Source organism: Camelina sativa, chromosome 14 (assembly GCF_030686135.1).
Source record: "Camelina sativa cultivar CO46 ecotype springtype chromosome 14, ASM3068613v1".
NCBI classification, from domain to species: Eukaryota; Viridiplantae; Streptophyta; class Magnoliopsida; order Brassicales; family Brassicaceae; genus Camelina; species Camelina sativa.
In genome coordinates, this window is record NC_141893.1 from 16,295,151 (window position 1) to 16,319,653 (window position 24,503).

The following is a 24,503-nucleotide window of genomic DNA, read 5'->3' on the forward strand; positions in this document are numbered from 1 at the left end:
GTGTCGTTTTCCATTTATACCCGCAACAATCATCTCTTTCAGTTTCAGGTAATTGATTATGATTTTTAAATTTTCATAGATTTATATGTTTATATATTATAGCAAACCCACTTTTAGGAGTCAATTTAAATCTAACGGATGAGATTGTTTTTATTATCTCATCTAACTGTATAGATTTGTTAATGATCTCAAAAGTTGCAATGTATCGATCCAACAATTGTGTTTCTTCGTCGTACTCCCACCTTTCAATGTTTACATTTGTTTGTTTCGCACATTTTTGTTTAACACCTTTTTATTCTCACACCTCTTTATTTTTATGGACTTTGAAAAAAGTTTTTGTTCCTTCACTATTGTTTAACACCTCCAAACTTAAAAATTCTGAATATTATTTTCTTTTAATTTATTAATCAACATTGATTTACTCATCTTTTTTAAAATTTGGTTTGTTTTATTTATTGATTCATTTATCTAACTTTTGTTTGGTGTCATTTTCCATCTAATACCCACATCGATCATATCTTCCAAGTATTAATTAATTTAGTTAATTGATTGTGATTTCTAATTTTCATAGATTTATTTTTTAGTCAATTTGGTTGGTTGTAGGCTTGCAGCTATGAGCTCTTTCTCCCTGGTCTTTTTTTTTTTTTTTTTTTTTTGTAAATTTTGATAGAATAATGATTTAAATTTTGATTGATGTGAATATCTTTTAAAATTGATTATCTGAGTATGATTCAACAAACCTAGATTCGTATATCTTTAGCATTATTCTCTTATTATCCCTGAATTGATTTTTATATATACAAAAAAAATTATTGGTTAATTCATCTTAGTCATTATTTCTGACTCTTATATTATACCGTTAAAAAATTACCATTAAATTTCCATTCAAAATGTGAAATTAACAATGTTTGTCATTTCAAGTTTACACTTTCCCGTGCGGCAACGCACGGGGCCGACATCCTAATATATTTAAATAGAGATTTCAAAAAAAATATTAAGCTAGGTTTTACACATGTTCCACTTGAGATTTAATAATCTTATCAAATTTTGTTAACTGGTACGATTTGGGACCAATTTATTTTTTCTCTTATTAGTATATATTAATTTATATAGGTTTTGTTGTATAGAACCATCTAAGAAGTATTAGGATTAATTAGCTTAGTAGCATCATTAGGGAGTAAAAATAAAATTTCCACTAATTCTTTTTTTTGGGAGGGTAAAATTAAAGAAGCGGGAAGGCCTCTTAAGGGTGTAAGAGCAATGGTCACGTTTCAATTAGGGTTTCGATTTTAAGACGAATTCGTGTCAGTAACAAAAAAAGACGTTCATCTTCTCCGGTGATGAGAAATTCCGGTGACGTTTGAGGTATTTCTTTTAATTTTAGTGTGAATTTTTTTTCTGATTCCCTTTTACTTATTTGATTTGGAAGAAGCGATTTCGTTTGCGTCTTCTCTTTCTATTTATGGTTTGTGTACTTCATTAGGGTTTGCTCTGACCTTGCATCGTTGCTTGTGGTTATTTGTATACTTCTTCACTCTTCAGTACAACACAGACGACTTATTGCTGTTGTTTTTCTTGGCTATTGCTTTGGCTTTCCTGTTTTAGTTTTGTGCTCTGTTCTTGACAGCCAAATCTGTAGAAGCTGAAAGTTTGGGAATAGAAAGTGTGAATGGATATGTTAAGTCAGTTGCCTGAAGCGTTACTCTTGAGAATTTTGTCTTTACTGCCTGCGAAAGATGTCGTGGCGACAATGGTTTTGTCGAAACAGTGGGAGTTTCTTTGGATGTTGGTGCCAAAGCTTGTGTATGATGATAGCTATCAAAATATTGAGTATGGAAGATTTTCACGGTTTGTAGACAGGTCATTGACTCTTCACGAGGCACCAGTTCTAGATACTCTGCATTTAAAACTCGGTAAAACCTCATGTGGTAGTGGAGACATTCGAGTGTGGATTAAAACAGTAGATAAGCGTTGTTTGCGCGAGCTGATCATTAAGATTGATAGTAATAAGTCTTCAGTGGTACTTCCGGTGAGCTTGTATACCTGTTGTAGAATGCTTGTGACTCTGAAGCTAAAGAACGCGGTTCTTGTGGATGTTACATCCTCGTTTTCGTTTCCATCCCTCAAGAAGTTGAGTCTAGTATCCATGAAATATCCAGGTGATGAGCTGATCGAGACGTTTCTATCAAGTTGTCCTGTTCTTGAAGACTTGGTTGTGAAACGATGCCTAGATGACAATTTGTTAATTTTGACTGTTAGAGTGCCGTCTCTAAAGTGTTTAGTCTTGCACAATAAAGAAGATGCCGGTTTAGATGTCGGGTTTATGATAGATACTCCTTCTTTGGAGTGCTTGGAAATTTTTGATAATATGGGTGTGCTTTGTGTCGTTAAGAATAATATGACTAAGATTTCGAAGGCAAATGTTTGCTTTTCTTATGCCCATATTGAGCAGCTCATGGGTTCAATTTCTTCAGTCAAGCGTCTCTCGTTATGTACCTCAAAGGTAATATGTTCTTACACTACTACAAATTGTCATTTCTATATAGTTCTGCTATCTACATATATAAATAAATTACTGGCTTCTGTTAGAACCAATTAATGAACGACATTGAATCAATCATCACTTGTCTGTTCTAAATGGCGGGTACTCTTGTGATCTTACTTATGCAGGATTCATATCCTGTTGGTAGTGTCTTCTACTGTCTTGTACGTTTAACGCTATGCACATGTGAGACAGTGTGGCTAAATCTACTTATGCGTATGCTCAGAGATTCCCCTAAATTACGAGATCTCAAACTTGTTCAGGTCTGCTGATCTGAACATGAATTGTTCAGTTTCTTTGATAAGCTAAGCATATATTATTTCAGTACAATAGCAGTACGATGATACTTTACTTCTATCTCAGGACCATCCCCTTCGTCCTTCTGAACCACGGCCGTGCTGGAATGAACCGAGTGAAGTTCCTAAATGTCTGTTGACAAGTCTTGAAACTCTCGAATGGGTAAAATATGAAGCAACAGAAGAAGAGAAAGAACTAGCGGCATTCATCTTGAAAAATGGGCGCTGTTTAAAGAAGGTAACTATCTCCTCTGAATTCACTGACCGCGACGAATAATTTGAGATGCTCAAGGTGTTGTCATTGTTGTCTAGGCATTCACCTACATGTCAGATTGCATTCAACTGAAGTTTAGTCAAGTCCTGTTCATTAGTCAAGTTGGTTTTGTGTTTGATCTGAATCTTGTAGCTTAGTACTTGTGTTTTTCTCTTCTTAAAGAAACTCATGTTGCTCAAGTTTTGATCTTTTTAGCTCTGGTTCTCTCTGCGTACTTCGTCACTGCCAAGAATGGCGCTTTCATAATTTAATCCTCATTATAATTTTATCCTCTGAACTTGTTCTCAAATTCTTTTTTAAGGGTTCGTATCAGGCAAATAATGATAATCACACTAATTGAGAATTGAGATAGAGAGTTTCCAAACTCGAAATCAATGAGTTGTGTAAGTGCTGAAGACACTATGCGTCTAATGGAGGCATCTCACTATGTGTCTCCCTCTCCCACAATGAAAATACATGGGAGACACTATTAACAAATAAGGACCATTGAATGTGTTAATGATTAGAGACACTTTGGTATTTTCTTTAGTGTAAATCCGTCATGAGCTTGGTTAGGTAGATAAAAAGATGAGTTACATCTTCAGGAGATGCAATGGTTAACTGTATGTCCACAAAACAGAGGAAAAAGAGAAGAAAAGGTCTAGTGGATAAGAGTTTCAAACTGAAAGCAATGAGCTGTAAATGCTAAAGACATTATGCGTCTAGTGGATGTTTTGAGTTAAATGGTCAATGAACACAGCTGGTGAAACGGACTTGTGAAGGACCTTAAGTTTTTGGTAAATAAGGACCGTCAAATTTGCTAATGATGAGAGACATTCTGGTCTTTTCTGTTTAGAGTGATCCACTAATAATATGAGCTTGGTTAGGTGTTAATATCACCTATGATTATAAACTTTACTTTCTTTTCCAAACAAGTGACAAGATCTTATTATAGACTTAATTCATTATTCGGTTTTTTAATGCTTGTATATGTTTTAGACTTAAGAGAAGAGAATTGTTTCACAAAGATGGACATTTTGTATTAATTACCACTATTCCTTATGCAAATTTTTTGTAAAATTTCCTTTATGTTCATTTACATTACATAATACGTGAATTATTTTGTAATTGAATCATTTCTTTTTATTACAAAACTAGAAGTAGACTTGCGCGATGCACGAAATAACTTTATAATAATTTTAATATATCTTAGATTTATTAAAATATTTAAAATTTTATATTTCGATAAATTATCTTATGTTTGTTACTTGTTTTGTTTTTTAAATAAGTATTCTCAGTCACTTAAAATGAATGACTATTGATTAATTAAACATTAAACTGATTTTTTTTGTTAATATGAAAGACTACTTTAAAATATTTAGTTTGTATCCCATAATATATAGAGCTTTTCATGTAATGATGCACAATCAAGACGTACAAACATTTTTTACGTTGGAAAAAGAACATTGACTATATAAAAAATAAAATGCGGCTGAGCATGGACATTATGTGTTAGTTTATCCGCTTTTAACCTAATCTATAAAACATCAATATCTTCTAAAACCAGACACCTCCAATAAGGACTTGACAATAGTTTGAATTTCTCGAATAACCTCTTCTTGAGCCGAAACTCATGTTCTTCCTTCATTTTTTGTGTAATAAATTTCAGTAATTAGATAACTAAATGTAGCATAAATAATTTTGATATTTATATATTACCAGCATGCTTCACACATGCTTAAAATTTTTATTATTATAATTTGAATGTTTTAGCAATAAAATATTATAACCTTAATGAATTATACAAATTACTTCAAACACATTTGTGTTCTAGAAGTAGAATTCTTTCTGTTTCTTGATTAATTGAATTTGGGAAAGAAATTTCTCTGTTAGATATTTTTATATTTTTATCACGTATTTTATATCTATTGAACATACTAAATGCAAACTGAATTTTAGTTTAGAATTGAGTAAAAAAAATTAATATATATCCCCTTTATAATAAAACGGAAGTACACAATATTGTTTTGTAGACTATATAATTTTAATAAGTTGGTTACAAATATGTTATACATTAATGATAGATTAATTAGTTACAAATAGGTTATACCGAAAATCTTAAGGAGAATATTATAAAGAATCATATCATCTAACTTACCATATTAATTTCTTTTATTAAATTATTCATCAAATAAAATCTTTTGATATCTAACTTAACATATTAATTTGTTAACTATCATTATACTTCACCTTTCATTTTTATATATGAGTCTATTATGTGAAACAAATAAATTATCATATTATTTATTATAATTAAAAAATAGTTTTATTTCTGGATATACCATAAGTTGAATTTTTAAAAACAAATATAAAATTTTCAATCTATAAAATATTCAAGCTTTAGTAATATTATTCTTTAAATATAATATCTATTTAATTAAAAAATTTACTGAGTAAGGGGTCAAAATTTGAATATTTAAATTCAAATTTACAAAATTATGTCTTATAATGACATTCAAGTCATGATGTAGAATATACATTGTTGAAATAACTTCACATATATAACCTAATACAACATATTAAAATTTTATTTTAAAATATTAAATATACAAAATTTTGTATAAAATAAAATTTAACTATTGTTATAGCACGGATAATTATCTAGAATCATTAACAATATAAAACTTACAAAATAGATGTTTTTTTTCAAGCCATCATATTTGCATATGATTTTATTGTATAATGTTTTATCCAAAAAAAACTTTTAAAAACAATCACATAAATTATATTTTATGTAAAAATTATAATATAAATAGAATGAATTTCAACCCGTGCTCTAGCACGGGTCTTAATCTAGTTGATATATTATTATATCAAATAAAAATTGCTTTTTGTGTATATTTTTCTCTTTAAATATATATATATATATATGTTGTTTTATACGCAAAATGACCAACAAAAAAGAGTAAAATACCATTATATTATCGAGTTATTTTTTTTAGCGTTAACTGCATAACCTAAGAGAACAATAAAATAATTGTTCACCAGATCTTCTTTTTTTTTCTTCTATGTTTTTATTTTTAAAAATCATGTAATGGATGGAAGAAGAGATAACTCAAATCTTCCTACTTCTCGAAGACATTGTTTTTCTCTCTCGTTCCCTCCGTCTTTCTCTAGAATGCAATTGGGATTAGCTTAATTAGGGTGATCTTTGGATATTTTGACTTGATATAAATGTGGTAGAGGTGAGTCTTGTTAAATTTGTATTGGTGAAACTTGCACACATGGTCAAATCCCATTGCCTTGCTCTGCTTGCGGGTAAGCACTATCATCACATCATCAACAATCGATCATGACTAGGAAATAATGGAACATATGAGAAGAGAAAAAAAAGTGCATACATAGTATAACCCAAACAATAATGTTATGAAAAGAAATTAGATGTTAATTATATTTTAAGAAAATAATTAAGACTAAATTGTGTAAGAAAATAAAAACTGAATTTGGAAGAATCACATGGCTTTGGAAACCCATATCATGAGTTATATATCACCTAGACGTCCAAATTTTTTTTGACCCTAAACCCTAAATCATCGCAAAACCTTTCTCATCAGAAGTCATAATCTATAAATAAAATAAAGGACTATGGAAATGGTTATCGGAAACAAAGTTAATAAATACATAGAAACACAATTGTAATGTTAAGGAACAAATTTAAAGTAATAATATTCGAAACAGTTAATATTTGTTTAAACTCATTTTCATGGATAATACATACAAACACACTTGTATAAAATATAGCATGGGTTATAAGTAGCATAAATATTGTGACTAAGATAGAAAATCTATTAGGGTTTATGAATTATGATCAAAAACTAAAATTTTTATACTAAAAATTTATCAAATGGATCAAAAGAAACACGAATTACAACATTGATATACAAAATAGGCATTCGAAACAACATTTACAAGTGAGAATGTGTTATGTGCATAAGACCTTATTCATCTAACTCTTTCGAAGAAATAACCACATTTCACATATTCACTTCTATATATGCTCCAAAATTTCGCTTCAACTTATTTATTTCAAAACCTATAAATGTCAGATAAAGGAAAAAGTTAAATATTACAAAATTTAGAAAATTATGTGAGAGGTAGAGTATGATGTTTGACGAAGACTTTGTCTAGCTATTTATAGATAAATTTGTAGTATTATGAGAGGTTTTTTCAGTTTTTTTGGGCAAACATCATGGAAGTTATTGTTACATTTCAAAGCATAATTATACCGTAGATTTTGTCTGTATTTTTTTTTTTTGTAAAAATTTAATTGTATTGCAATTAATACATTAAAGTGTATTCATATGATGAAAGATTTGTTTTTATTTTTTTTCAAACATCATGGAGTTACATTTAAAAGAAATAATATGCAATAAATTATGTTAATGATTACTATTAAATAAATATAAATTATCATATTGTTTTATATCTTAAAATTATTTTAGAATAAACTGATTTGATCTTTTGGCACAAAAACTGTGAAAAAAATATTATACTTTTTTGTCAAAATAACCATCACATTATATTTTTCCAAAATTATGATAGTAATATTTAAATATTTAATTATCAGAAATTTAATTATGACATAATATTTAATTCTTTCTTATTTTCAAAATTATAATGTGATGGTAATTATATAAAATATTGATAAATGATACCTATGAAAAATTATAATCTTATGTTAATTATATAAAATATTGAGAAATGATTTCTATATAGAATTACTAAAAGGACATTGCATAAATGTCAATATATTTTTTTAGTATAAAAATATCAAAAAATTTAGTGAATATGAAAAATATTGTATGTACTTTTGAGAAAAATTAATTAAAAGAATTTAATAATTGAGAAGTAAAGACATGTGTCAAAAATATACGCTGCCAAATATTATCGTGTTATGCAAAGTTAGGAGAAAACCTTCTTATTGATAAATGATTTCTATATAGAATTGCTAAAAGGACATTGCATAAATGTCAATATATTTTTTAGTATAAAAATATCAAAAAATTTAGTGAATATGAAAAATATTGTATGTACTTTTGAAAAAAATAAATTAAAAGAATTTAATAATTGAGAAGTAAGGACATATGTCAAAAATATATGCTGCCAAATGTCATCGTGTTATGCAAAGTTAGGAGAAAACCTTCTTATTGATAAATGATTGCTATATAGAATTACTAAAAGAACATTGCATAAATGTCAATATATTTTTTATTATAAAAATATCAAATAATTTAGTGAATATGAAAAATATTGTACGTATTTTTGAGAAAAATAAATTAAAAAATTTTAATAATTGAGAAGTAAGGACAAGTGTCGAAAATATACGCTGCCAAATGTCATCGTGTTATGCAAAGTTAGGAGAAAACCTTCTCATAACATAATAAGATAAGATAATAAGATAATGTTGTGAACAAAAATTAATGTATATGCAAATCATTATGCATTAAATGTTGCATGTGATCCATATCAAATCTGCAGAGCCCATTTGAATATTTCAGACAAACGACGGACAAATAACTAAACTACTTTGAGTTACAGATCCGTCATTCTCTCTGATAAATATTCTCATCTTTCTAGACCCATATTTTACTCGTGTGACTACAAATATGCTCTATGATGGATGTTTTAGTAGTTTTCTCGAAGCAGAAGTCTTTGTAAACTGTGACCCTTTTTTATTGTGGAAATGGAAAACAGAATAATGAGTTGAGACAATAAAATTCAAAATAGACTTACACCATTTTAGAATGGCATAGGGACTTGTGGGTTCTTGATCTTACAAGGAATACAAGATATGGAACAAGCTATTAAATCGGAGTACTTGAAAACTATTTTTTGTGGACAACGCTTCCTACACCTAGAGCAAATAGGTCGAGACATATGATGATTGTTGCTCAAAACGTGTACCTCCTTACAGTCGTAGATCATCGATGAACCAGGCTTAAGGTACAAGTCCTTCCCAAGCATACATGTAATGTGTAGTGTGACACAACAATTCTCATAACACATATAAAACCCTTCTTTCGGATTTATTTTTCCCTCGCAAGCTTCACACCAATACGCCAAGATACTTGTTTCATTTCCATAAGATAGAGTGAGCATATGCTTATCATGCTTATACCTCACGGTTTGAGGTAACGTAGCAGATCCAAAGCACAAAGAAAAGTGGCACTCCTCAATACAATTGAACGTTTCTCTTGTGATCGAATCTTTTGAACCTCTGCAAACGTAACATCCTCGGTCCTCTCCTGGTTTAGATGTTAGGAATAAAGGATGCATATGATTTTCACGGACTAATGGCTCAGTAATTGCGGTACACTGCACATGTAGTTGAAAATAACATCCTTCTTCACTGCACTCATAGACAAAACCAGCTGTGCAAAACCAAGGACAAGCTGAATATGCTCTTTCGGTATCCTTCACAACACCGTCATAGTTCACTAAAGTAAGCAGATGTGGATGTATTGGGTGATGCATTTTGCAAGAAAAATTCGCACACGTTTGGTGGAGAATATAATCACACTGCATACAAGAGTAGAAGTTACCAAAATAGATCGGTGTGATGCATGCTTGACACAACTTATTCTCGTCGTAGTCTCTGTCCGTGTTCTCATCAAGCCTCAAATGATGATGTTCGTGACTGAAATGTTGTATGACCCCATCGCTTATCCTCACAAACGGCTCAACTTCTTCTTCAACCTCTTCTGGTTCTCCCTCAAGTTCTTTACCATCCCACACATTTCTTTGTGTACCGCATTTTGAATGTGTCGCATACAAACAACCATCCTTGATGCAAGAATAGCCCCCATAATCATTGTCGATCCTTCGGCGACAAACACCACAATACCAATCCCCCTGTCCAAAAGAAGTTGTAAAAGAGATACGATGGGGATGACGAGATATCCTTATCACCTGTGGTAAGTTGAAACACTTTTGATGGACCGCAAAGTCACAAGGGGGATATATGTAGAGGGGACCTTTTAAATGTATCAATGCACAGACGCTGCAAGTAAATGGAGTTTGTGTTGGAAACAGAGCAAGAGTATGATTGTATTTGTTCCAAGGGAGACACTCCAGCTTCCCGTCCCGCTTGTATTTCTTCCACACAAATATATGATCGAGAAAAGAGTGATATGAGCTTCTTTAGCGGCTTCGGCTGGGAATCCAAATCCACAAAGTTGACGAGATAGATTATTGCCAAAATGTTTGATACGAGATTTACACTACGGTGCCAGATGAGTGACGTTGGGTTGGTGAGAGATATTACTTCCTTAATGAGTGATACGAGCTGCAACTCCATCGGCTCCGGATATGTAGTCTTGACGAGAGAGATTATTTGAGTAATGAGTGATCTGAGCTCCAAATCGACCGGATTTTCAGAATGTAGAATATTGTAATAAGATAACATGTCATCAATGAGTAACATGAACTCCGTGTAAGAATTACGAAAGAGTAAGAGAAGAACAGAGAATGAGATAGAATGATCAAGAGAGAATGAAAGAGAGCAAGAGAGAGCGGCTAGGTTAGAATAGAGGAGAAGGAGAGATTCTCATTCCTTGAATAATAATGACCTAGTTACAAACTATTTATAGGGATACAAGGGAGTCTATATAAGGAAACTACTAGAATGTACATTTATAATCGTAGGAAGAACGGGTTCTTATATCCTAAGAAGAACACGTTCTTATATCCTAAGAAGAACACGTTCTTATATCATAATGAGAACACGTTCTTCTAACACAAGGAGAACGCGTTCTTAGTGTGTTCATGTTCACACTCCCCCTCAAGCTTAACCATTTTGGAACAGAGGTTAAGCTTGAAACAATGAACACCCACCTCATAAAAAACCTTAGTGTGGAAAACCCATTTGGGACAAAAACATACTAAGGGAAAAAGAGTATAGAGTCAATAGCTTAGGTTCTTCATCGGTGGCCTGGTTAGTTCCATAAGTCCAAGTATGGAGTGTATATACTCGCAAACCTTGGGACTCGCTGCTTTGGTGAAGATGTCTGCCAGTTGTTCAGAACTCTTGGTGTGACATGGCAAGATAACTCCTAACTGAACTTATTCTCTGACTTTGTGGCAGTCCACTTCTATGTGTTTCGTCCTTTCATGAAATACTGAGTTTGATGCAATGTGAATAGCGGCTTCATTGTCACAATGCATTGTGATCGGCTTTGGAGTCTCGATGCCTAGATCCTTCAAGAGAGCTTTGAGCCATATGAGTTCGGTTGTGAGCTTCCTCATTGCCCTGTATTAAGACTCTGCACTTGAGAGAGATACCACATTTTGTTTCTTACTCTTCCAAGTGACAAGATTTCCTCCAACAAACGTGCAATAACCAGATGTTGAGCGTCTATCTTCATGATCCCCAACATAATCTGCATCACAGTATCCTACCAGCTCTGCATATCCATTACATCCCATCCATATGCCTTGTCCTGGTGATCCTTTGAGATACTTGAGTATTCGGCTCACCATTTTCCAATGATGTAATGTTGGCTTATGCATATGTTGACTCACCTGGTTTACAGCAAAGCATATATCAGGTCGAGTAATGGTGAGATAAATAAGCTTACCTACCAACCGTCGATACTGTTTTACATCTTCGAAAGGAGCATCATTCAGCTCCCCCTTACGACCAGCCTTGTAGTCTTCTTCAAGTGGAGTTTCAACTGGTTTTGATCCAAGTTTACCTGCCTCATTCAAAAGATCAAGTGTGTACTTTCTTTGCGACAAGAAGAGTCCTTTTTCAGAAGGACAAACTTCTATCCCAAGAAAGTACTTTAGTTCTCCAAGATCTTTGATATCAAAAACTGATTTGAGATAGAGTTTGGTATCTTGAATACCTACCTTGTCATTCCCGGAGATGATAATATCATCAACATATATAAGAATGACTATAATACCTCTTTGGCTTGGATAAGTTTAAAGAGAGTGATCAACTTCTGATCTTCTAAATCCTTTTTCCATCAATGTTGAACTGAGTTTATGATACCAAGCTATTGGTGATTGTTTCAGCCCATATATTGCTTTCTTTAATTTAAACACCTTTCCGGGACCAATAGTGTCTTCAAGTCCTGGTGGTGGTCTCATATAGACTTCTTCTTCCAATTCTCCTTGTAAGAACGCGTTCTTCACATCCATCGGCCACAATTCCCAAGATAGATTAGTAGCTAATGAGAGCACTACTCTTACCGTGTGAAGCTTGGCCACTAGAGCGAATGTGTCACAATAGTCTTCTCTATAAGTTTGAGTGAACCCTCTTGCTACAAGTCTGGCTTTATATCGTTCTATCTCCCCATTACTCTTATACTTTATAGTGAATATCCATCGGGATGTCACAGCTTTCTTCCCTTTTGGTACATCAGCTTCGTCGCATGTGTGATTCTTCACCATTGCATTAGTCTCATCTCCGACCGCATCACGCCAAACTTTATGTTCTTTAGCTTCCTCATAACTTTGTGGAATCCAATGCTGATCAATTTGAGTGAGAAACACTTGATGCTCAACAGGAAAATGTGTCAAAGTGCATACAGCTTGTATAGGGTGAGCAACCGTCTGACTATTGTAGAAGATGCGAGGATTTTTCCAGTTCTTATGAGCAGACTTGAGTCGTTCACTTCGTCGGAGGGGAATAACTTCAATGGCCTCATCCTCTGTAGCCTCAACCTCTGCAGCCTCAACCTGAGTCGGATGTTCTTCCACATGATCTTCTTCCTCTAATTTAGGTTCTTCTCCCCCGGAAGCAAGATCATCCTCCTTGGATACACGTTCTTCACCTATATTGTTCAGTTCATCTTCAGCTTTATCATAATCATCTACTTCTTGACTATGAGGACTATCAGTTTCATCCAGAGAAGAACAAGGTTGATGTTGATTATTCGCAACTCCAAGCCTTTCAAGAAGAATGTGGAGATTGTCTGCTCTATCTGATGAAGAGTAGGGAAGATCTTTCAAGTCCTCCCAATTACTTGTATCATAGAATCCCTTAGATTCTAAGTACTTGACATCCCTTGAGACCAGAACCCTCCTAGCTTCAGGTTCATAACACTTGTATCCCTTTTGAGTAGTCGAGTAGCCGATAAACATGCTCTTGACACTCTTAGCGTCAAGCTTGTCACGCTGCTCACCTGGTTTTAAGACATAACACACACATCCAAATACACATAAGTGATTGATAGATGGTTTAATTTTGTTAAGTACTTCAAATGGAGAGATATCACTCAGTATTTTTGTTGGAGTTCGATTGATCAAGTAGCATGCTGTTACAACAACATCTCCCCAGAACTTCTTTGGTACATTTGTGTGGAACATCATAGATCGAGCAACCTCCATAAAATGTCTATTCTTCCTTTCAGCTACGCCATTTTGTTGGGGTGTATAAGGACAACTTGTTTGGTGAACAATCCCATGTTTGGCCAAATGTTGTTTGAACGCATGACTTGTATACTCCCCACCATTATCTGATCTCAAAATTTTAATCTTGGCATTATAATGGTTAGTCACATAGTTTTGAAAGTTTGTAAAAGCATCAAGAACTCTATCCTTAGAAGGAAGCAAAGTTAGCCAAGTATATTTTGATTTTTCATCAATAAAAGTAACAAAATATTTCTGATTTTCACGAGATAAGCAAGGTGAAGTCCAAATATCAGAATGAATTAAGTCAAAACAATGCTCATATATAGTTGAGGACTTAGGAAAAACAGTTTTTCAATGTTTACCAAGATACAAGCTTCACAATCATTATTCTTAAACGAAATACTAGGCAACAAAAGTTCCAAAGCACGAAAATGGGGATGACCAAGTCTAGCATGTCACACTGAACTATTAGCCTTATCAATTATTGATTTAAAACACAACGAAAGGGAAGTAGATAGGTTTGAATCCTCAAGCACATAAAGATCATCTTTAGTGGTTCCTTTGCCAAGCACTCTACTTGTTTTAATATCCTGAAAATAAACATCATTAGGGCCAAATATTGCATAACAATTAAGATCATTAGTCGCCCTTTTAACTGATAACAAATTAGAGGTGAAGCTAGGCATATAAAAAGCTTTAGATATTTTCTCAAACAATTTTAAGTTTCCTATTCCTTCAATAGGTACTTTATCTCCATTGGCTATGATCACATTTCCTAAAGCCGGTTTTATATCTCTACTTAGCTTAGAATCACTAATCATATGGTGAGAGGCTCCAGAATCAACAATAAGAGGTTTCATAGCATTGAGAATAAGATAGGCGTTACCAGAAGACTCTTTTAGAGCCTTGATGAGTGCATCGAGATCAGATTTTCTCACCAACCCTGAGGAGGCTGCTAACGCTGATCCGTTTCCTTCAGTGATTTGAGGAACCATCAGAGCTTGTGTTTCACCATATCCACTCGCTTGATTCGCTCTTGGATTAGTTCCTCTCGGGCGAAGATGTGGATGAAGAGCCCAACATTTCTCCTTAAGATGTCCAGGCTTCTTGCAATGATCACATATGAACCGGTTCTTTCCATCATTTCTATAGTAGCCCTTGTTTGCAATAGCTACCTGATATGATAATGGGAAGCGTCAGGACATGTGCTCATTGTTTGATGCGTATCTGATCAACCACGAGGAATTTGTGCATAAAACCAGTTTGAGAATGTGCTCAGATTGATTACAAAACTCCTCGAAGAATAATCAGATCAAACAGAGTTCAGATGAAGGAGTTACGCAATTTATAAAACAGGTGATCTTCAGCTTACGCGAATTCAGACATACGTCCATTCAAAGGAGGATTCTGACCAGAGCAGATTGAATTAGGCTACAAACCAAATTGTTCTAGAATCTTGATCCATCAGAGAAGCCCAACAAAGTGGGGTCAGCCCATAATCAAGAAGAAAAGAGAGATTTTCGTCCATTCTCAAAACAGCATTTAATTATGTGGTTTTCTCTCTCTTGCACGCACTTTAGAGTTTGTATTTCAATTCCCAAGTTGCTTCATTCCCAAGTTGTTGATTGTTATAGGAAATTATTGTATCTCCTCTATATAATGAGGCTTAATTCATAAATAAAACTAAGTTTTGTTGTTGAGTAAAAATCATAGAGATTTCTCTCTTTCAAGATGTGATATCTTGTAATTTTTGGAACTCCATGTTCATGGTGCGTCATATCTATGTTCATAATTGGTTCAGACTTATCATAGATCCTTTCACAGATCTTTGTGGCGTCTCTCGATCCATCTCTCTATCCATTCCTTGTTGGTGTGTCATATCCAGCAAGTTGTCTATCTCTTTTTGTGTGTAATATCCAAAGAATCGATCCACCGGTATATCAAGAGTCTTCCGCAGCTCTTGTGCGACCATTCGCTCCACATCCTTTGATCCTTTAGCCTTCACAGACTCTTGGATGAAAGGTTTATCCCTTTCACCACCTTAGAGTGTCGACTCCTTGGGAGAATCATATCAAGTGGTATCAGAGCAACACTCTAAGCTTGGTCTATTATTCTATCATCTTCTCATCTCTCCATATTCTTTTATTCATTTTCTCATCTCTTCATCCTCTATTTCTGTTTTATTTTTATTTCTTTATTTTGTCAAAAAAAAAAAGGAAATGGAACGAAAAAAAAGAATAGTATCCGAATTTGAGGGCAAATCCTTTTTCAAGAGGGAGAGTATGATATGTTAATGGGAAGCGTCAGGACATGTGCTCATTGTTTAATGCTTATCTGATCAAACACGAGGAATTTTTGCATGAAACCAGTTGAAGAATGTGCTCAGCTCAATTACAAAACTCCTCGAAGAATAATCAGATCAAACAGAGTTCAGATGAAGGAGTTACGCAATTTACAAAACTGGTGATCTCCAGCTTACGCGAATTCAGACATACGCCCATTCAAAGGAGGATTCTGACCAGAACATATTGAGTTAAGCTACAAACAAAATTGTTCTAGAATCTTGATCCATCAGAGAAGCCCAACAAAGTGGGGTCAGCCCAAAATCAAGAAGAAAAGAGAGATTTTCGTCCATTCTCAAAACAACATTTAATTATGTGGTTTTCTCTCTCTTGCCTGCACTTTAGAGTTTGAATTTCAATTCCCAAGTTGCTGACTGTTATAGGAAATTGTTGTATCTCCTCTATATAATGAAGCTTAATTCATGAATAAAAACTAAGTTTTGTTGTTGAGTAAAAATCAGAGAGATTTCTCTATTTCAAGATGTGATATCTTGTAATTTTTGGAACTCCATGTTCATGGTGCGTCATATCTATGTTCATGGTTGGTTCAGACTTATCATAGATCCTTTCACAGATCTTTGTGGCGTCTCTCGATCTATCTCTCTATCCATTCCTTGTTGGTGTGTCATATCCAGCAAGTTGTCGATCTCTTTTTGTGTGTAATATCCAAAGAATCGATCCACCGGTATATCAAAAGTCTTTCGTAGCTCTTGTGCGACCATTCGCTCCACATCCTTTGATCCTTTAGACTTCACAGTCTCTTGGATGCAAGGTTTATCCCTTTCACCACCTTAGAGTGTCGACTCCTTGGGAGAATCATATAACTACCTCTCCTTTGTTGGCTGTGATAAGATCACCTTTTGCTCCAAACAAACCAATGGAACCATGCTTCTTTTGAATTTGATTGCACACATCTCAAGACTTGGGAGCTTGTCCGAACGAAGAATATGTTTGATGAGATCATTATATGACGAATTCAATGTCAAGAGCAAGCCAAACACCTTGTCTTGTTCACGGCGTTCATTTAGAACCATTGGATCCACCGAGTTAGGCCTTAACATTTCCAACTCTGCCCAAAGAGATCTGAACTTCCCAAAGTGTTTAGTAAACTCTATGTCTTCCTGGTTGAGATTGTTAATTGCTCTCTTTACCTCAAACACACGACTCAGATTGGAGACATTACCAAACACATTCTGTAGGGTCCCAAAGATCCTTAGCTGTCTCACAATATGAGTAAGACTCAAGAATCGGAGTATCCAAGGAATTTTGGATGAAGGCTAAAACACTTTGGTTCTCTTGGAACCACTTGTCGTTGTCACACACAACGATCTCCTTTCCTTCTTGTTTGGTCGTCGTCTCCTTCACAGCTTCATTGCTCTCAATGTGCTTCCAGAGCCCGCGACCGCACAGTTCTGTCTTTGTGGTTCTTGCCCATAGCAAGTAGTTTCCACCTTTGAGTGTAACAGGGATGATTAGGTTTTTGCTGAGATCCATGATCAGATTCTGGTGCGGAAGATGAAAATTTGAGAATAAACACAATAGGAGCGTTACTGCTCTGATAACATGTAAGAATTACGAAAGAGTATGAGAAGAATAGAGAATGAGATAGAATGATCAAGAGAGAATGAAAGAGAGAAAGAGAGAGCGGCTAGGTTAGAATAGAGGAGAAGGAGAGATTGTCATTCCTTGAATAATAATAACCTAGTTACAAACTATTTATAGGGATACAATGGAGTCTATATAAGGAAACTACTAGAATGTACATTTATAATTGTAGGAGGAATGGGTTCTTATATCCTAAGAAGAACACGTTCTTATATCATAAGGAGAACACATTCTTCTAACACAAGGAGAACGCGTTCTTAGTGTGTTCATGTTCACACTCCGGCTCCAACTCCAGCTTCGAATCAGCTACTGAACTCATGAGAGAGATCATTTGAGTCGTTAGTGGAACCAACCACTGCGGATCAGAATCAGAGCTAGAGTTGCCCACAGAGATTGCTTGTTTAATGAGTGACATGAATTTTGACTCCGGCTTTGGCTGTGAATCAAAATCCATTGAGGTGACCAGAGAGAATAGTTGAATAACGAATGGTGCCAACTTTGACTTCTTCTCCTACTTCGTATCATTTTCAAGTGATAAGACATACATCAATTGAGAAATGACAAACATGAGCTCCGACTCAGAATCCGTATCTGAATCCATAGAGCTGCCGAAAGAGAGTAAATGAGTGGTATGAGAGATTATGTGAGTAATGAGAGTATATGAAACTTACTGCTCAAGACAATTTCTATATATGCTTGCGGATCTCAAGTGAGAGATTATGATCTATTGAGAGTGTTCCACTCGCATTATTTACATATTACGTGAAGTCAATAATCTAACATTACAATATTACTAACTAATCTAGACTCTATTGTAGACTAACAATTTAGTCTTAAACATGTATTTAATGAGGGATTGGGTTGGCATGTGAAACTGTCAAATTTTATTGAAAAACAATACAAGTATAATATTGCAATATTACAGGTCGTCCGGACGCAAAGTCATTGATAAATGTAAAGATAAAAGTTCTAAATTGCAAATTGCTTTCTATGTAGAGTTTCTATACTAATAAATTAAGCTCAGGTAAGTATTTACGAATGGCTAGGTTAGTTGGCATGTGCAACTTTCTAATTTTATTCCAAAAACAAAACAAAACCACAAGTACAATATTGGAATTTACAGGTCGACTAGACGCAAAGTTAATGGCGAACGTAAATTTAAGAGATTTAACACTACGTACAATATTACAAGTTACTATATTTAGAGTTTTTAGACTAGTCAATTAAGCTCAAATGTTTATTAATGAGGGGTTAGGTTGGCATGTGCAGTGTAACTTTCAAATTTAAAAACAAGACAAAACCAGTACAATTTTGCAATTTGCAGGATACATCTATGTAATAAGATACAAAAATTACAAAAAAGAAGAAGAAGATAAGTCTATTGCAATATTGCAATGTAATAAATTAAGCTCAACTGTGTATTAATGCGCTAAGTTCTTGTAACAAGAATACAAGGTACTTAGATACATCTTTTTTTTTTTAACGTGTTAATCTGTATTATTATACTGGATAGAACTAGTCGTTGAACTTTTTTTCTTCAAATTCTTTATTTATGCAAGTATGATAATCACACTAGTTATAAGAGTCATACACACTTTACTTAAATAAGCTGTAAGTGCCGACGACACTATGCGTCTAGTGGAGGCTTTGAGTTAAGAGGTCAATGAACACTCGTAGAGACACGTGCGATTGCGAAGGACCTTTAGAGTTTTTCTTCATAAATAAGGACTGTTAAAATTTGTTAATTGATTAGAGACGTTTTGGTATTTTGTTTAGTAGCAAGTCATCCGTAATGATGAGCTTGATGTCTCCACATTTTTAGGTCTTTTGTTTATACTATTAGTACTTAATGCTTTACTTTATATTTTCTCGAATAAGTGACAAAGATTATCAGTTTATCGGATAGTCACTCCCTTAGTCCCTTTGTTTATAATACTATAACTCATACTCATGACTTAGAAGAAAAACATTGTTTCCCAAAGATATGCATTTTGTGTATATTCGTCTGAAGCTGGTTTAATGAGTTGGCGAACACCTTACCAAGAAAACGCTAAGTTTAGGGACAAAATACTCGTATGGATTCATGAGTGGAAGGGTAGTTTCAGGTAGTTAGTCGCCAGGAATAATATACTCGATTTCATAGGAATAATATTAGAGGATGATGAACGACTTTTACTTTAAATGTCAATTACCGTTTAAGTCCGCAGGCTGGTCTGCTCCAGCCTGAAAAAACATGGGGTTTAAGTTTAAATATATATGTAATAAAATTGGACTTTTCGGGATCAGCCCATCCAAGTTATAGGATTTTTTGGGCTTAAGCCGATTATGTTGGAACCGGTCCAAAAAAACCTTTAAACAAATATATATATATATATATATATATTGACATTTTTATTTGATTACAATATTTGATTAATAATTTATTGTAAATAAAGTTTAAAACTTTAATTCTAATTTTCACATCTACTTAATAACCTTACTTTATACTTTTAAATTTTTTATCTGTGATATTTTATATGAATTATATATTGTTTTATTTGGTTAAAGTATAAAACTTTTATTTAGTTTTAATATTTTTCTTTTAAATTAAGTTGCTTTTAGTGAATGTAGATGCGTTATTTAAATTTTGATTTATCTGTTTTATAGTGCACTTTTAAATATTTCCTTTCAATACTTATAAGTTTGAATTTTTTATCTGTAAGATAAGCACGAAAAAGCCGAAAAACCTTGTAGCTCTATTAAGACCGAACCCATGCTTTGAAATATAGGCTCAGAAATATTTCGAATCGTACCGAGCTGGACTCAAACATATGCGAACTTTACTGGTTTCGGTCCGGGTTGGGTCGGGCTAGCCTGATTGACACCCCTAAATAAAATAGAGATTACAAACGGGAAAATGATAGGAGAAAGATTTTAGGTAGACATGGTGAAAAACGAGAGAACGTCTTCGAGGACATTCAAAACTATCAGTCATAAACAATGATTCGCTCTAATCAATACACAAGCACTAGATTCTCGTACCATTATACTAGGAGAACTAGGAAAAATGTTGTGTTGACAGACGCGGGTGATAAGAATTTCCAGATAAGGGGGCGTTATCACAGCATTTCTGGCCTATTCATTTTAAAATATTTTAAAATCCTTTTAATATGTTAAATAAGGAAGGGCTGCAATTTCGTTTAGTTTTGGTTATTTTGATAATGATTATCAAAACTAAGGAAAAGAGTAAATTTCAATTCGAACCATTTTTAAATGATATTTATTATCCAAACAACAAAACAATATAGTTTTCAATCTGAACCGTTAATAAAATTCAAATAAACTATATGAACTATTATTAATAATGTTAAAATTAGCATTAATTAATTTAATCATTAGTCAACTGTCAAAAATAATGATGTGACATAATGTAGACGCTAATAGGACATGATTAGGACGTTGATTAAAAATATTATAATTACAAAAATCATCCTTAAAAAAATTAATATTATCTTCTTAACCAAATAATATTATTTGGGTAAAACAATTTTAAAAAATATTTATTTAAATCATGAAATTAATAATTTTATCAATCTATTGTATAATTAATTTCAATGAATATTTCCTAATTAAAGCTCTTAAAAGATATTACATCCTTAATTTTTTTAAACATAATAATATTATTTGGATAAAACAATTACAAAAAAAGTTAGTGAAATTTAATAATATTATTTGGATAAAATGATGATAAATTTCACTAAATTTTTTTTTTCTTAATTATTAAGGTGCTCTCTCTTCTCTCTAAAAATCTTTTAGAGAGAGAGTCCACCGTTTTGATTCCGGCATAGATGGCTTCTATAGCACTTGTGGCTGGCTTTGTCTCCGGCATAGGTGGCTTCCATAGCACATGTGGCTGGCTTTGTCTCCGGTAATATCGACTTTCATAGCGAGATCGGTCGGCTTTGCTTATCACTAGCATCCGGTTAAATTTCGGCTTCTATCCACAACCTTCGGCTACCATAGCGGTGGTTGGTTGGATATCAGTGGCGTTGTTTGGCTCACTCAGTAATCTCAGTTAGTGTTATTTCCGGCATTGGTGGCTCTGGCATGTGTTGGCTTTTTAAGTGATGATGTCTGGTTTTTCTTCCGACAAAGACTGGCTTATAAAGCAGTGTTTGGTCGGCTTTAGTTTTTACTTTTTGATCTTGTTCGATTCTAATCTGCTTCGGGTTTGCTTGACTTTGATTTCTCTTTTTCATTCCTTTGATCTAGATTTGTAATTCTTCATTCGTCCTTTCTTCTAAAGGGTTTATTTTGATCTTTGAGCTTATTGGGTTTTTTTTTTCATTTTAAAAATCAACATTTTAGATGCGGATTGAAGTTTAATTTGGTGTCTTTGGTCTGATTTTGATGAAATTAGAACAATTGTTTGTCTTTCTCACTGCCGACGCTTGTGGAATCGTTTAGGTTGGTTTGATTTCTGGTGTTTCTTATGTTTGCATAATAAAGACATGCTCGATGGATTAATCCTAGCAAAAGTTCCTTGAAGATTAAAAGCTTGATTGAAGATGAAGATGAAAAAGATTTGCATCAAGTGGAGTCATATTCTCATCAAAGCTCAATTGGAATCTCGCCTTTATTTCTCTGGGCGAAGCTTGAGATCTCTAGCAACTTTCCGGCGAATCTGGTCGGAGTTGAAGTTTTCCAGCGTAACAATACTATGCTGGTGTTTGAGACTCCCTTCTCTTCAACTTCCCATGTGTCATCCAAATCGTTTTCTAATGGTCACATGTACTATATGCTGTATATTGCTTTTCCTTCAGTCTAAGATTTCCTTATTTGGGCTTTTAGGTTTTTAGCCTTTTATTTTGGCTTGTAAAAGTTGGCTTTTCTAATAAAACAACACACTTGTGAAAAAAAAAAAGGTCTCTTAATTATTATTAAAATATAAAGACACCCAATTTCAGGGATCTAATTCTAATGGGGTTTTAATTTTGGGAACTCTCTACTTTCCATCAAAAATTCTCAAATACTCCTTTCCTAATATCTAATTTTGTTTAGATTTATTTTAAATCAGAAAATAAGAGAAAGACTTCATACTACTTTTTCTCTCCCAGGCACGACTATCGAAGAAACTATTCTGATTCCTCTTTCCGACGCCGGTGAAGCTTTTGCTTGCCGGCGTCGGGATACTGGTTTCCCCGTTAAGCTCCATTCCATAAATCTCTTTGTTCTCTTCTTTTGGACACCTTTTCAATCATCTCTAGAACCCAAGCTCTCGACGAGATTCGACAACTGTACTCAAATCGGTGACAGAGGACGAAGCCGGTCTCCGGTGACCAACATCCAACCTTACCCTCTTATCAATCTGCTGTCGAAATCGAAGAGAGAAAATCACATATTTTTCAGCTGCGCTATATCTTCAAAACTGAAGCGTTGTTTCATCGCTTCGCCACAATACCCTTGATCTTGCCCTGTATCAACCTTTCCTTAATGGACTGGCTTCATTTGGGCCCAAATGCTTACATATCTTGGCCCACCACAAAAAGATGTGATCCAACTTCTAAGTCTAATTGGCTAAGGTCTGTATCTCTCGCACTCTTGTTAAACCTACTCTCGTTGCTTCATCGATAGAGAGACTTGACTGGCCGAAGACTCCGACAAAGTCCTATATCGATATCATTGAAATGGGTTTACAATTGTCTTTATCGAACCTTGTTGGTCAATTGCAAATCTCGTACTTCATCTATTCATCTATGCTCTGGGCTCTTGGGTATGTTGCATTTAGACTCTAGATATGTCTACAGATGGAAGAGTAACGGCATTATGATCCCGTCTCTAATGAGCGGTGATTACCGAAACCTCTCTATCCTTACCTTTGTGTTTGCTATGATTATTGAATCCAAGCAAGTCTTATCTAACAGCTTTAAGGTTGAGATTCATGATTTTGAAAGTTTGAGAAAGAATGGCATTATGACCCTGTCTCCATGGAGCGGTGTTTACCATAAATCTCTCAGCTTCTTATCCCCAATCTCCACTAACGAAATCACCATTGCAACCTTTCTCCTAGCCGTTGAGCAAATCCAGCTCTCCTTTCTCGGACCGGTGGGAATCTCGGCTCTGGAACCCTTGTCAACGTCACTTAGTCTATTGACTGTGACCATTGCTTCGTCTACCGCTCTGCCAGTGGATGATTCTTCGACTAACCATGTTATCACTTGCACCACTCTGCTTCACAGCTTTGGTCTCCAAGCTCTCATCGATCCTTCGTCGAACTACTATAGCTATCTTTGTGTAGCTTTTGCTTTTACCATTGTATGGTATTTCTATATTGCTTTAAGCCTTACTATCCTTGTATCTTTGTTTTATTTTGAATGAATGAAACAAGTTGAGTGACAAAAGAAAAAAAAAAAAAAAAAAGAAAGACTTCATAACCCCTAAGAATTTCTAGGATTTACGACTCAACCAATCTAATTGAATCTTCAATTACCCGAATTCATTGTGTTTGGGTTGAATCCATCTCAAACGATTAACAGTTTTTTTTTCTCTGAATTTTTTGGAAATTGTCCTCTTTCACACAATATAAAACCCAACTCATTTTCTTCCTCATTTTCTTCGTCTCAAACGATTAACAGTTTTTTTTTTTTTTTTCTGAATTTTCTGGAAATTGTCCTCTTTCACACAACCAATATAAAATCCAAATTTATATAACTTCATATCAGTTTCTAGTTTCTTCTTTTCGATTGAATTTTGAATTTTCTTTGTTCTCAAAATCGTGTACAACTAAGAATCTATTAGTTTATATTGCAGGATTTATGAGATAATCAATTGTTTTATAGGTTTGTACAAAAAAATCTGAGCAACCTTGGGGACCACATTCGTTTAGATGCGGTATAATTGATGAAAAAGATGAGTAGTCACCGAATCCAATTGATTTTGAAGAAACAAAACTAAGATAATGGGGATTCAACCATATATCTCTTAATTGTGTACAACTATGTATAACTTGATATAACTATGCTGATTTTGTAACTTAGAACTTAAAAGTTTTAGAAACTAAAAGTTAC

The 24,503-nt window shown here is 33.8% G+C and overlaps 2 protein-coding genes and 2 pseudogenes across 4 annotated transcripts; 2 read left to right on the forward strand and 2 right to left on the reverse strand.

The window, feature by feature from the left end:
- The first annotated feature begins 1,210 nt into the window (after positions 1 to 1,210).
- On the forward strand, positions 1,211 to 3,291 carry LOC104743724 (putative FBD-associated F-box protein At1g32375). 2 transcript variants are annotated; one of them, XM_019235948.2, is made up of 4 exons: positions 1,211 to 1,365; positions 1,628 to 2,503; positions 2,671 to 2,805; positions 2,906 to 3,291. In XM_019235948.2, the coding sequence occupies exons 2-4, from the start codon at positions 1,670 to 1,672 to the stop codon at positions 3,113 to 3,115; spliced, it is 1,179 nt and encodes a 392-aa protein (XP_019091493.2). In that variant the 5' UTR covers positions 1,211 to 1,365; positions 1,628 to 1,669; the 3' UTR covers positions 3,116 to 3,291. The 2 variants fall into 2 exon arrangements, with proteins under 2 accessions (XP_019091493.2, XP_087342496.1); XM_087486370.1 differs by having other exon boundaries at positions 1,278 to 1,365; positions 1,484 to 2,503.
- A 5,599-nt stretch (positions 3,292 to 8,890) lies between these two features.
- Positions 8,891 to 11,395, reverse strand: LOC109128693 (uncharacterized). The gene is made up of 4 exons (XM_087486087.1): positions 11,225 to 11,395; positions 10,888 to 10,963; positions 10,626 to 10,666; positions 8,891 to 10,204 (listed from the first exon to the last, which is right to left on the reverse strand). Exons 1-4 carry the CDS (start codon positions 11,393 to 11,395, stop codon positions 8,891 to 8,893), a joined length of 1,602 nt encoding a protein of 533 aa, XP_087342213.1.
- Positions 11,396 to 11,404: 9 nt separating this feature from the next.
- LOC147928296 (uncharacterized) lies at positions 11,405 to 17,346 on the reverse strand (annotated as a pseudogene).
- A 3,841-nt stretch (positions 17,347 to 21,187) lies between these two features.
- Positions 21,188 to 23,860, forward strand: LOC147928297 (uncharacterized; annotated as a pseudogene). Its single transcript, XR_015581004.1, has one exon. The product of XR_015581004.1 is annotated as an uncharacterized LOC147928297 (transcript).
- The last annotated feature ends 643 nt before the right edge of the window (positions 23,861 to 24,503 follow it).

Excerpts from the sequence above, each read along its gene's own strand:
- LOC104743724 (XM_019235948.2), top strand. The coding sequence starts at position 1,670 with ATGGATATGTTAAGTCAGTTGCCTGAAGCGTTACTCTTGAGAATTTTG. Across the intron at positions 2,504-2,670 it reads TCTCGTTATGTACCTCAAAG|GATTCATATCCTGTTGGTAG; the intron begins GTAATATGTTCT and ends TTACTTATGCAG. Across the intron at positions 2,806-2,905 it reads GAGATCTCAAACTTGTTCAG|GACCATCCCCTTCGTCCTTC; the intron begins GTCTGCTGATCT and ends CTTCTATCTCAG.
- LOC109128693 (XM_087486087.1), bottom strand. The coding sequence starts at position 11,395 with ATGAGGAAGCTCACAACCGAACTCATATGGCTCAAAGCTCTCTTGAAG. Across the intron at positions 10,964-11,224 it reads TAGAAGTGGACTGCCACAAA|CTTAACCTCTGTTCCAAAAT; the intron begins GTCAGAGAATAA and ends CATTGTTTCAAG. Across the intron at positions 10,205-10,625 it reads CATTCTCTCTTGATCATTCT|AAATACAATCATACTCTTGC; the intron begins ATCTCATTCTCT and ends CTCCCTTGGAAC.